Raw genomic sequence first — 15235 nt, 5'->3', positions numbered from 1 at the left:
AGTCCACTTGGAACCGACATTATTATCTTAGTGAGCGATGGCCTGCCCTAGGCAACTGTCTTTCAACGCCAGCTCAACTTGATCTTTACATATCTCAAAAGATTAGAAAGAAAACTAAAACAGTCAGGTTTCAAGTTAAAATGGACGTATAGCTTCTAAACCTTATTCATTTGCGTTTTGAAATGATTGACACTTTCAATTAGTGAGGTGACCGGGACCTCACAAGAAGGTATTTAACTGATTCGTTTTGAACCTTGTACGTGCAAAACTTCGCTTTATTTCAAGATTGGAAGTTCGAGGTTCAAATGTTTCTGCATGGCTTTAATCTACCTGTCATAAGTGATAATTGAAATGCGGGAACATAGAACAAACTTTGCCTATATATATATAATTTAAAAAACCTTACAAAATCAATTTTTAAATCGATATAAAGGTTTTGTCAACATGCAAGTAATATTTATAGTATAAATTAATATTGCAAAGATCACTAGTGTGATGGCATTTTAGATATATTCACCGAGTAATATAAATGTGTACACAAATTATTAATAAATTCTGATCGAAATACGAACAAAAAACTGAATGCAAGTAAAATACACACGTAGAAATCTTTTCAGTACAATTAAGTAATTTATATTACAGTTAGATACATACAAAGCAGTCGGAGAATCACGCGCAGATGCAATTACAGTCAGACGTCTTTATTAGCCCCCATTAAATTAGATCATGCCTTTCGTTCGCTTTTTATTCGTTTCATCGATTTATTTGACAAAGAACCCGTGGGGTTTTCTATCTACGGAGTAGTATTAAGTTGTTTAATCAGTTTTTATGAAGTTTCAATTTCTTAGTACAATGTACAGCTAGGTATATTCCATATGTTTTAGAGAGCCTATATAGTATAGTTTGATTTTGTAAAGAATTTACTTTTAACTACAAATTTTGGTTACGAAATTAAAATGTAACTTTTGAGACACATTAGTGAAATTTTATTGATTATTTTTAACACTTGATATGATTTTGTTAAAGCTATAGTATCTATTGCTAGTTGCAACTTATCTGTTGATACAAAAATTTATAAATTTAGTTTAAATTCGAGTTTATAGCCATAACAAACAATTTCGCGTCACCAATATTAGATTTTATCCAAAAAGAAAACAAATTGGTATAAAGCACAAATATAAAAATATTGAAATCGAATTTTTAGTTTATTCAATGATATTCATTTCAGTTAGTTACGCATAGTGGGATATCAAAGCAGCAGGGCGCTTGATAGTGTGAGCGTGACTGTTTATATTATTATTAAGAAGTGTTATATTATAATTTAAATTTACAAATTTATTAAGCAACTTCTGCTGTATAACATTCAATAGGTATATTCAACTCATTTACACCACGTGAATATCGAGGCCAGCTATCAACCACAACAATATATATGAAGAATACATAGTACATACTCATGAAGACGCTTTGAGCTAGGAAATCTCGTTCAAAGTAACCATTAACCATTTTCTTAAAAACTAAATTTTCACCGACTAACTAATAAGCCTTATGTAGAAATTATCGTCAAGTAACGTTAACATGTACAAAAGAAGAGACTACCTGCCCACTGCCACACAGGGAATCCTAGTGCACTTTTTAACTAAATATCCTTATTGAAGTGAAACTTCTCTATGGGCGCTGGAAAAATATTACCGTCACATTTTCCCGTTAAGCGCCATCTTTTTCTTGTCCCTACCACGGTTGATTCGAAGAGATTCAAAGACATTAATAACAAAAATATATAATAACGATAACAATGAAAGTAATAATTCTATTACAATTAATGAAATTCTGTAATAATCTTAGTAGTAAGCTAAAATGAAATAATTGTATTCATGTCTATAAGAATAAAAGCCTTTTGTTAAGGTTTATCTCATTTAACTTTATTTAACGAATTTCTGTGAACTTTGCATGTAGTAGATCATTTTTCGAAAATAAGGTCATAAAGAAGTTTCATTTCTTACATGTGTACACTAGTACACTCACACATTTTTTATTTTCTATAATTAAATTTGTATTTTCTTTTAAGAACAACATACGTTGTTCACTTGCTTACTGCAAGTGATAATTATTTTAGTAAAATTGCCTAAATTTAAAATCGTGAGTCGCCTGAAAGCGAACACGTCTTAATACTTTTTTAAAACAAGCCTTCTAGCAGCTATTTTCAACGATGCTTGATTGAGATGACAGTATTGTCAATGTAATGTGTCTGTTTGCGAGAACAGGCCATGAACATGTGCGCCCTTACAGCGCGATTTCCCATTGTATTCCTTCGATTAAAAGATAACAATCAAATCTTCTAAAATTCCCTTTAATTATATAATGACATAAATCAATTCTTTTTACATTGAATTTTGTTTGTTTGTTCTCTACTGTGAATAACGGGAATTTGTGATATTAAGAAAACTTCATTACGGAATCCGCGAATCACTTAGTCAAGTCATCAAATATAATTATTATAAAAACAAATTACATAGGTATAATCTTTGATCTTGCCTTTAATAATTACAATTATTTAAATGACGCATTTAAAGCGTCATCATACTGATGAGCTTCTTGGATTTTTTGTTTAAAGGGCAATTCATTTTTTATATTCATTGGGATTGCATTGATTGAGTATTACCACCCAGTTGTCGAATATGTGTCAAAGTTTTATACAACAGGAGAAAAGGAGAAAAAATATGAATATATCCCGTAATCTGTAATGGGTTATAGGAAAACATATTATTACGTCTGTTTTTTCATATGACATTTCCTTTACCCCGAGAGCAGTGTTGGCCTAGTGTTTTCAGCGTGCCACTCTGATCCCTGAGGTCGTAGGTTCGATCCTCGGCTGTGCACCAATGGATTTTCTTGTGCGCATTTAACATCAGCTCGAACGGTGAAGGAAAACATCGTGAGGAAACCGGCTTGCCTTAGACGCAAAAAGTCGACGGTGTGTGTCAGGCACAGAAGGCTGATCACCTACTTGCCTATTCAATTCACAAACGATCATGAAACAGATACAGAAATCTGCGGCCCAGGCCTAAAAGTTTGTAGCGCCATTGATTTATTTTTATTGATTTCCTGTACCCCGCTAGAGGTAATTGTATACATAGAAAGACAAATCAATTGGTGTTCCAACGGAAAATCTCACCTTAAATCTTAAATAATGGATAAGGAAAGCAATCTGACTGAGTCAAAGATAAGGAAATAATGATTTTCAATAAAAACAGTTTATATTATATGAGCAAATAGCCTAATTAATAAATATATCCTTGTAAGTACTTCCAGTTGTTCGCAGTTTTAATTACCGCAATTACTTGAAATACTTTCAGATACAATTTATAATAAATTATTAATTACGGGTTGATGTATGTCCACTCCAACAAAATATTATATTGATTTATTATTGGAATACTTTTATATCAATAGTATTATAATCTGATACATACCTATGGTTCCTTAAGTTCTTGCTTTCTAAACAAAGAATAAAAAACATAATAAAGACATGGAAAAATATATAACGTTGATACGTTGTCGTGATCGTCAACATTATTCCGCATGGTCACTATTTGTAAACATTTGATAAAACCAACTCAACTTTTCTTCGACGCACTTCAAGTCAATGATTGAATGCGAAGATAAATTACAGGTTAACTCTGCATACACCTTATTACTGCTCTCGATCTGTTAAAGCAATTTAACTGACATTTAAATAATTCCGCAGTGAACGGACTGCGGTAATGACGCTTTATTTAACGCGAGTACATTAACCTGTGTAACAGGTGCTGATTGAATGTTGTGTGTCTTCGGGCGTAGGAAAAGGTCTAAGAATCCGAGATTTCGACATAGTAGGTACTTTTACATGTATATGTACTTGTTTAAAGTAGATGATCAAACGAACTTACCTGAAGAGAAGTTCCATGGCTTTTAATGTATAGGTAAAAAAATATTACAATTTAGTCCCCTTTTTCATTACTAGCAACTCCGCACGCCTTTAGATTTTTTTAATAAGATAAATAGTATAATTAGTTTGCTTAAAAAGTTACAAAGTTATGAATTAGTAAAGGGTGTGGCTAATGGTTGAATCGTTTAAAATAAAAAAGAATTAAACGCGCATCAAATAGTGACATATATTAACTAAACTTGTATTACAAATATATAATAATTGTATTTATACAAATACGAGTTCTTGCGTGAGTGCCTAATCAGACAGATAAACTACAGAAGAGTACCTGAATTTTCCGGTCTACGTATTCTTAATATTAGCGTCTAACAAACTAAATATACATGTTTGTATTGCGATAACTTTTGCTTAATAATTTCGAATTAAACACGTACTTTTTAAGTATGATTTCAAATTTATCGGCGCGGGAAATGGCTACTATGTGTATTATTAATAAAGTATTTAACATTATTAATATACTTTATGCTTAGAGACCTCTGCCTCTCCTCCTGTCAGTGCTACTCTCGTCCCATAAGAATATAAAAGGCATAAAGACGTAGAAGTATGACTCTATAAAGATTAGCCATGTCGGCCAGGTTTAATACTTTTCATTAGGTATATTTTAAGGGTCTATTATATTAATGGAGATAGGATTTGGCATAGCATATGTACTTTACTAAATATTGTATGTTTTATGTAATAGCAGGCAAACGGGCAAGAGGCTCACCTGATGTGAAACGATACCGCCGCCCATGAACACTCACATTGCCAGAAGGCTCGCAGTGCGTTGTCGGCCTTTCAAGAATTGGTACGCTCTTTTCTTGAAGGACCCTAAGTCGAATTGGTTCGGAAATACTTCAGTGGGCAGCTGGTTCCACATAGTGGTGGTGCGTGGCAAAAACTGCCTTAGAAAACGCTCAGTGGAACGACGGACGTCGAGGTGATACGGATGGTATTTTAAATAAGCTGATGGTCTAATACTTATATTAGACCATCAAGCTCTAGTTTACAATTACTTTAATGACAAAAAATATAATGTAAAACAAATGCAGTACCAATTACAAGTGCTTCAGAACGAACTTGGCCTTAATAATAGTGGTAACAACATGTTATGAGGATAATTACCTGGCACAAAATCCGGTAGTTAATTGTCCTAAATTGTTTAATAGCGCGGTCTGCGTCGCATAAATATTACATTACGTTGGAGTTATATTTATTATTTTGGCATTTATCGACAAAACGTAAAATGAATTTGCAACGTTTGTGTTGATAATAATAGCTTCGAAAGCTATTGTTATAAATGACAGTAATTCGTTTGCGTTGGATACTTAATTCATCCAGGAACTGTTACACCAATTTAATGTGTCCCGTACACACAACTAATACTTAATTAGTTGAAGGTGTTGGTAATACAGTAAATGGGATACAGGATGTTATATTATATATATCTCTGGTGTGATGGTATAGGAATTGAAAACATTTGACTATTTGATTTAAAACACAAGTCCAACTTTTCACTTGGCTGTATGTAATGCCAAAATAACAGCGCTTACGTATTTGACACTAGTTATTGTATTCTATTAGACGAATAAAATACGAATTTTCTAGGACACTCTGATCGCATGGGATTTGATCGGACGGTTAAGGAGGTACCGCTGGATCGACAAAGTGAAGGAGAAACTGCTGAGTGAGTGAGTACGTGACATGGTGTCACGAAAAATTTATAAACGATGTCAGGTTGAAATACACTACATATTTGGATTTTCGCGAGGCGTTTGACCGGGTAGATAATAACAACTTCTCTAAAAGTTGACCACGATTGGATGTGGACTTCTTCGGCTTTTTCTATAGATATCAATCGAATAGTAATCAATATTTTTAATGGACAATAAATATCGCAACCGCATTTTTAGATAATTAAGATAAACCATGACTATATAATGTATTTTACTGGATTTTGATGAACTGGTTCATTGGAGTGCATTAAATATTTTCCATTTTAACTTTGACAATTGAATTAAATATAATACTGAATAAAGAAATAACGATGACTACCGGCTAACTCTGTTGAGTATTTTTACAAATGTATAATATACCATTTACAAAGCAACATTATAATTTTACTTGTGACGTCGATAATATTAATGTTTGTAAGTCGATAGACAAAACGGAACATGCAACAGAATCGTAGAAAATATTCTGTTAGGTATTCTGGGGCAGTGGAGAAATGCGTGCAACGAATTGATAAACGCTTTGATAATTCGATCCTAACTATGCAATAAACGAATGGAAATGTGTAGGAAATGGCAACTACAAATCACAGTTATTGTGACCAACAACGTGCATTTTCGCCATGTGTGTGGTGGCTAGTAAACACAAATTAAATTACTTGAGTTTCAGGTTTGGAAATGATTTATTTAATAAACAATTATTTATTGATAGACTAGTTTCTTGAACCTTCTTCAAGTAATAAGTCGAGTATATTTCACGGGGTGATACTCGAACTGTAGAACTTTAGTGACTTTAAATTTAAAATAAACATTGTTAATTTAGCAGAAGATATTTATCCTCGCGCAGAACTTAAATGTATATCTCTTAAACGTTTTATTAAGTAATATATGTGTATTGATAATAATAAAAACCTTTAACCCAAAATCAGACATCTCAATTACCTTTATACGATAAAGATTCAATAAAGACAAGCTATAATTACAGTCGACAATTCATTTATAAGAATGTGAGGTATTCAGAGAAATCTCTCTGAATAGCATCTGCTAAGAAAAAAGCGAGTTGTAATTAACATACAAACAGCGAAATCGCAGGAATGAATCAAACCGTTCAAGATAATTGATTAATTGCCAATTGTATTCGGGGATCGCTTGAGTAATCTTCACTTTTTTAATTAATAAAAAGAGACACTAATTATTGGAATACGAAAGTTGAAAGATGCGTGCTTGTTGTATAGCCTAGTCAGAAAAATAATAAAGATACCTATTCGTTAAATTTAAGCATCATAATGTTATCTTCGAACTTTCTACAAAAGTATTCTTTAACACTCTATGAATACTAACCTATAAAACACCTTGGCGATTACCATTAACTTTTGTAAATTAAGTACATGAATAAATTATATTTTTATTTAGTTTTACACATCAGTACAGTATTACACAGGACAGTATTTTTTTAAACATCTTTGAAATTTGATTGATTTAAACCTACTCCAGGCATTATTAGACAGTATTCTTCAAGGAAGTGAGATGAGTATAAATCAAAGTGACCCAGATAAGAAAATACCAAGTCATAATTCACGAGGAGTGCACATTAATTTAGTCGGATATTACGCCTGCATAATTTAATCTATGTATGAACATAATCCAGATTATAAATAAAGTGAAGTCGGTGTAATACAGATATATATTTATATATATGAATAATTTACTGGATAGATTGGGATATCATTTTTTATAGTGATATAGGATTTTTGTGAAATGGAATGTGTACATAAAATACATGTCAGTTTTTTTTAATATTTTTCAGTATTAATTATTCAGTCGAAATTTTCTTCCATTTTATTTATTAAATACAAATGTTTTTTTGCACATTCCAATATTTTCCTCGAATATCCCTTGCAAGATGCAAGAAGAACTTCATTCAACTTTTCTGAATAAAAACATATCATACATATACAATATAGGATAGTAAACCTAACTACATTCTACTTATATAAATTGTAATAACTACTATTAGGAATTTAATCTAATGTAATTATTAAAAAATTGAAATGGATTTAAGATAGTCTAATAACAGTCCTGTATTCTTAACATCTGGCTCATAATTTAATTAAAAAATTCACAGAACCAATCGCCGCTTGCAATTTCCCAAATTGCTCTGCTGCACCGACTCATTCTCAAATATAATTTAAGCCTTATCGTATATTTTTAAAATTAACCGATGAATGCATAAGCGAAATTTTGATTTAATCATCCAAAACCAATATTTTTAAGTTATTGATGCTGACGTTCGGTGTGAAATTAACCATTTTACATAATTGAACATGAGGTTTAGTATCACCTATTTTATGGAAGTTTTCGAATTGAACGCGTCGCATGAAAGTGTGTAAGACTCGGCGTATATGTTTTGCTTATTAATAAATTTAAAGTTTAACGAACGAAACGAAGAACGAAAAAAATACAAGTTATAAATGACGTAAAGAATGAGTCAGACGAGAAACTATTAACTCCCAACACTTTTAACATTAAAAGTGAAGGTTTTCATTAATAATTTCGTGTAACCACACTCTAATTTCCATTACCATAAAAACATTCTCTCAATAAGACCGTCAGTATCAAATTGCTGTATTTACGACGCATTACAGGTACCCGCCATTTTTTAGCGGCGCCATTTTCCCCACTTGTCTCAGGGTACTTGGGTAGCGGTTGTAATTTGAGCGATTATAGCTGGCAACACTTTATGTTGCATTTGCATAATAAAATTACCAAGAGCCGCGGAGGTATCATCGAAGATTGCAAAAAATCGATCTCAAACGATGCACCGTTTACGGTAAGTATAAAAGGGGCTATTTGAGGTTGTTAATCGAATATCCTGTTTTGATGCTTAATCACAAACTGCTACTAGTTAGAACCGGCTTCAAATTGATTAATGCTTTAATATAATATTAACTAAGTTACGGTTGTAGCTTATTTGAATATTATAAATCCACACACAGGACACTACATTTTAAGCGAAAAGCTTGAGTTGTTAAATAATACCAAACGGCAATGGGAAGCAACGTATTACAAATGGCAACATTAACATAAGTATGAACTAATTAAAGAAGATAAGCGACTATTTTATGAGTAATAATAATCCAAGTTCTAAGTAGCTGGTGTGAGCGTAACTACTGCTTATTACCACAACCACTTAGTCTCAATTTACGCATTACTAGTCGTTAATAAATATAGAGCGGTAATTTAGAACTGTTTCGAAACATTGAAAGTGGTTAACGTGATTGACACTACGCCTAACTTAAGATAACGAAACATAATATTTCCACTGCAGTACTTAAAAGAGCTAATTTACTTGAGATTATGGTGTGCCTTTATACACCACCAATTAAGACCCAATAGACCAAAACTTAAGTAAATATTATTGAATAGTTTATTTTTTAAACTATGAATCCTTACTTTAATAAGTTTTATTACAAAAAATATAGTTCCGCGGAAAATTGCGTTACTATAGTAGTAGTAGTACGGTTATTTTGTTAAGATACACATTTAATAATAATTATTATTTAACCATACAATTCGAAGTGTGTTTTGCGTTTTATTAATTGTTCCAAATTTAAAAAGAATTTATTTGATAACTAAAACGATTTTCATATAATAAGGAGTTTGTAAGATGCTCTAATATTTTTAATAGAAAGTAATCAAATTAGCAAATAAGCAGTTATAAGTCCAATACCAAATTAATATTTTCATAATTATCCGGGGGCGTCTTTTGTCCAGTAATGAGCAATTTGTGGCAATCAAGAGACAATCCTACAGGTTATCTCTATTATCCTTTGTCGGTTTATTTTAACTGCGGGTGCGGGGCAAAAACCGCCCCGTCGGTCCATTATGCAGTTATTAGTTGTAATAAGTCTTATTAAGTTATTATAATACTAGACAGCTGTAAACAAACAAAGTAACTTCCTATTTTCATTTTATGGAATGTTAATGGTTTCGTTTATGTAACGTTATGAACATGTGAATTGTTAGCGACTTTATGACTTTCGTATCTACTTATAAACATTAATTTGGAAAAAACGATGTTTCTCGGCTTTCGGCTTCTCGGCTCGGCTTTCATACACGAACTTATAATGCAAACTGACAAATGTCATCGGCATACGAGTCATAGACATCAAACTACTTTAGAAGTGTTAAGATTACATTTCATTTACGTTTTAGAATACCATTTGATCTTGTACTCGGTTTCGGCTGATCACCTATGATAATGCCCCATATCCTGAAAGACATCATATATCATGATAAAATCTCCGCTCGAGATATTCACTAGATTTATGTATCTAATGGTGTCTAAGTTTTGTCAGTAGTAAATATATATCAAGTGAAGAACGCTCTTTTATAAACCTACGCATTGTCACCCGTAGCCGACTCTACCTGTATGTGGTCATGCGCTTACTAAAACTTAATTTGCAAAATGTTATCCACATTTAGTTTACAAAGTAATGTCAAGGATTATACCGAATTCAAATAGTTATCTGAAAATGATTTTAGTAATTCGCTGTAAGAATTCTTCTAATCTCTGAAAAATACTCTTGAAAACGTAATTATAAGTGTTATGTGACACAAATATAGGTTGTAACGCTTTAACGTGGATTATTTAATTTAATTGACCTTTATTTTATATTCTATTACGATTTTAAATTTGATATTTTATAGGATTTTCATGTGTGGGAATAGTTGCAGACCCTGCCCGACACACGGTGTGTAGGCATGTGTCACAGAGCTTATTGTATTTTGCTATTTAGATATGTGCAATATAAATCTTTATAAAAAATTGTGTCAGTCATTACGGTCGCACTCCTTAGACGGTTTACGGATTGTTATGAAATGTTTACATTCCAGAACGTCAAACTTAAATCTAGTTTCAAGCTTTCGTACCATTTTTTCTGGTCGACATGTTGACACCGCTTATGACTAAAATATGGAGCTTAATGTCCCTAATCCATAATCTGTTTTTTTAATATCCAAAGACGGCAGACAATGACCGAACTAACACGGGTGAAACAGCAGGACACATTTAGTCATAATTAAAATTAACTTGTATAATTTGTTATTGTTATTTGTTGTTAATAACACTTGTGCATTTAAGTTTTTTTATGTTTTTCAACATTACTATACTTTTGTAATAAAAGAACATTTAAATCACATATTTATTCAATAGAAAATTATGTGCTGTTTTGTTTAGACTCCTTTGCGTTCTGTAGCGCCTGGGTCAAGTAGACCTTAGCCAGGCTTTGTGAACAGAATTGGCTTATATGCTGGCTGTATGTATTGATTTGACCAGCAACAATCATAGGGTTGAGCCTTGGTGGGACTGGAAGCGGTTTGAAGAGTTTATTAACATCTTCTTCTGGTAGCGGTGTTTCATCTTTGGCAGCCCTTGCGGCGTTTTCTTGAGCCCTCTTGAGAAGCCAACGGTGTTTATCTTGCTGTTGACGGACAACTAAATGTTGGTAACGGTTGAACTTAATGGCCTCTTGGTTGAGCTCATCGACGCGTTCCATCAAGCTGCGTAGTTGTCCTGGAATATAATATTTTCTGACTTACTTATTTCTCAAATTATATAAGAAAAAGTTATTACTTCAATTCGCGTTATTTTTTTTTCTATAACATAATTAAATCAAAAGGAGGGCAACTGGCGGCCTTATCGCTTTCGAGCGATCTCTTCCAGGCAACCACTGCAAGTAAAGAAGAAAAAACGTATTAAATTACATAAGATAGGCAAGAAGTGCAAAAATACATGTTATAAACAGTTATTAAGACAAAACTAAACAGGAAACAAAAAAAAACTAAATAAACTAAAAAGATGATACATTAAAAATAAAAAGTAAAAAGACACATAAATCACGATAATTTAAGATAAGTCTCACGTCAGTAACTAGTATAGCTGTAACATATGAATCTATTGTATTGTATACATCTAAGGTCAACACCAATTACAGAAGAAAAAGCTTTATGGTTAGGGCGGCGGGTAAGTTTAACAATTTATAAATGACCTGTTCACCTTAAGTATGGTGTTGGCAAGGAGAGCTCTGACATCCGAGTTCCTTAGTGGAATAACTAGTGTATCTTACTTTAACTATTCCGAAGTGTTCCTCAACCAATTTCGGTTAGTTTATGGTTTACTTGTATGATTTTAATCCAGGCTAACTGGTACCTACCACTGGTAGGTAAGATTAGAATGATTTTATTTCTACCAATTCATCGAATTATTACGTACTTAATTATATGTAAAGATTTGTGAATTGGCATAAAAAGTAGTTTAAATTTAGTATGTAAGCTGCAAATCTTTCTTAGATGTTTTGAACAACAATTTAATTAATAATTTTTTAGTGACTAGTGTAAAAACACCCAATCAGATGTTAAAAGTATAAAATATCTTTAAAATCTAAATTAATTTATCCCTCCATAATATATATATTAGTCCCTCATTATCACTTCTGCCCAGAATGTGCCAGAATTAATAGCTAACCCTACAGCTAGCACAAGAGAAGATTATCACTCTGACCATACACCTGCTACATTCTTATATTTGTATAATAATAATTAATATAAACAACATACCTTCGAGTACAGAAGCTGTTCCTAAGTCCAAGAATCTTGAGCCTTCTTCTTCTGGAATCATCTCTGATAACTCCGACATCATAATGTTAGTTAATGGCGAGTTACGAATCACAATAGGCACTTCAATGAACAAGTTCTCATAACCAATTTTCAAGTTGCGAAGGGCCTCTGGTGTGTAGTCACCCTCTTTGTACATAGCAATGGCCTATAAATAATTGAGTTGTTTGTTGTTATTGTTTTAAACAAGTTGATATGAGCATTAAATGGAATTCATAAACATATGTTTATATTGCTCTTTTTTATTAGAATAATAATGTCTATAAGTAATAGATTACAAATTACAATCAAACATTTCTTACCTGAGGAGTAAGGCGATAGGCCTTTAGTGTTATGAATCCTCGGGCAGATTTTTTGGTGTCATATATGACAACCACACTTTCCTCAATAGAAGTCTGATAGTGATACTGAGACTCTAGCAAAGACTGACTCAAAAAATTACCAACATCAGCACTTTGATACCTGTAAATATTAAGAAAAGAGTTATTATTTGTAAATAGCTCAGTTATTTAAAAATTAATTGGAATTATATACATAAACTTTAAATTTAATAATGCTTATTCTAACTTATATTACTATAAAAAATAGTTAGTTACACTTCTAAAATGTTATTGTAATTGCATAATCATACTTTACAGACACTGGTGGTTGTATAATTAGAAATACTGCCAATGGTCCTTGACATTATGTAAGATGTGTGCAAGTGTTTACATTTTTAAATTAAAACAATATTGTAATGTAATGTTCAACAATTTATCATTTATTAGAAAAATAATATAAATCCACAAGTTCAGTTTCAATATTAAATTAGTGACAACCATTTAACTCTGTTTTAATTTTAATGGTCAACTAATCAGAAACAACAACAAAAAAGTATTAAAAACAATATTTTTTTAAGTATTATCTTAATAAACATTGTATTATTTACGAAATATCTACTATCCACAGCCAAGCAATAGTTATAATTAATATTTAGTGACATATTCCTTATTTTTAAGAACAGCAGTACAACAATGTGGCATTGTTTCAATGAATTTCATAATTTTTCTAGAGGAATTGAATTCCATGCCTTGACTAATGGTTCACATTATTTGTTTTGACTGGTGTTACTTTTGTTTGAGACATTCTTTTTAACAATATACCAGTGATTTTCAGTATTGATGAGATGTTTCTCGGGTCATCAGGCAAAAAGCATTTATTTTTACTCTGGTTTGAACCTTTAATTGGGTTTTTATAGAAACATGAACTATTAGCATATCTTCTCTGGGACAGGTTATTCTTGGCCAATCCATTATAAGAACATTTTCAACAGTTCCACTTGTTTTATAATGATCTATAGCATTAAAAACTCTCTTAACAGAACAATTTAAATGCTCAGCTATTTTTCTGTACAGCCACTTATTATCTATATGTAAATTAACAATTGACAATTTTTATTTTTGCCCATGTTGAACAAAATAAAATTCAGATTAAATTTTAAATAACTGTCAAAATAATAGAAAAAGCTAAGAAATGTTATTAATGTTATAAAATTAAAAAAAAATGAGCTACGGATTCTTCATTAAAATGCTTCTAAAATGTATAAGACTCATTTTGTAATAAAAAGTATGATATGTTTTAAATTATATGCATTTAATGAGTTTTTATTTCAGTGTGTATATAATAACATGATTCTTAATTATTAAATGTGTATATGTTTTACATACTTTTGTATGTTGAAGTTATACTTACTTCATTCATAAGAAGTGTTTGTAATTATATGACCACCACTACATATATTAAAACTACTACAATAACTATATATACAAAATGATGTTTCATCTACAAATATAACTCACCATCCTACATGAAAATGATCAACATTCACTCGTCTCAATCTCCTCATCATATCAAGCTGATATTCCTCTTCATCCATGGTATCATCATGTTTAGGAAATGGGAAGCAGTTGGTAATCTCCAGACGGTTCTCAACCACAAGTCCCAAGAGGGCCCCTTGGGCCACATCCATGTTACTACATGATTCTTCATGGCAGTGCTTCACTATTTTCATTACTGCCTGAAAATATTGAATATATAGATTTTATATCTCTTATTATTGAATTTATAGAAGGAAAAGAACCAAATAGTCATCAGGACAGGTCTAAAGAGAGTATTAGAAAAACTGATGAATAACTGTTTGTCTAGTATATATCTCACCCATGGGTATTTTAATCATATTAAAGCTAATTTAGTAGTTTTAGATAACATCTCTATTATTTTGAAGTGGTATCATACTAATGCCATTGATCTCATAAAAACAAGCCATTTGATTCTGGTACTTAGTTATTGATACAAGTAACGTCATCTCTACAGATGAAAGTAATGAAGTGATAGTCCCAAAACAACAAATGAGTCATAAGAAACGCTATGCTGACCCAGGTAAATAAACTTTCGGGCGCAACATAACCTACATAATTAATTTAAATAAACTCGATTAATAATCGTATTACAGTGAAAACAGTCGATAATAGTTAATTCAAGAGTAAAATAACTTTGCTATTTGGGCTAAAATCCATTACATTTGAAAATAAATACATTAAACATGACGCGTCAGACAGAATAGATGATTTGTACATAGGTCCCAAATTAATTTATTTTATTTATTAATTTATGATATATTTATATTATCACTTACCAAGCCATCACATTGTACATAACTTATTGCAGCTTCAGTTTCAGGAACACGTCTTGAGGTGCTTCCACGATTCGCCATTTTTTGAAAGATTTAATCCTAAAAGGACCATACCTAACTGACACATAAGACAAGTTTTTAGTAGGTTTATGGTTAAGACTTTTTTGATATGTCAATGTCTGTCAGGCGATG

The 15235-nt window shown here is 31.6% G+C and overlaps 1 protein-coding gene across 1 annotated transcript; it reads right to left on the bottom strand.

The window, feature by feature from the left end:
* Positions 1-10887: 10887 nt before the first annotated feature.
* On the bottom strand, positions 10888-15202 carry LOC123708919 (eukaryotic translation initiation factor 3 subunit H). The gene is made up of 5 exons (XM_045659933.1): positions 15047-15202; positions 14211-14428; positions 12675-12834; positions 12316-12520; positions 10888-11272 (listed from the first exon to the last, which is right to left on the bottom strand). The coding sequence occupies exons 1-5, from the start codon at positions 15122-15124 to the stop codon at positions 10917-10919; spliced, it is 1017 nt and encodes a 338-aa protein (XP_045515889.1). The 5' UTR covers positions 15125-15202; the 3' UTR covers positions 10888-10916.
* Between the last annotated feature and the right edge of the window lie 33 nt (positions 15203-15235).

This window comes from Pieris brassicae, chromosome 4 (assembly GCF_905147105.1).
Source record: "Pieris brassicae chromosome 4, ilPieBrab1.1, whole genome shotgun sequence".
NCBI lineage: Eukaryota > Metazoa > Arthropoda > Insecta > Lepidoptera > Pieridae > Pieris > Pieris brassicae.
This window is presented reverse-complemented; position numbering and strand designations above follow the sequence as displayed.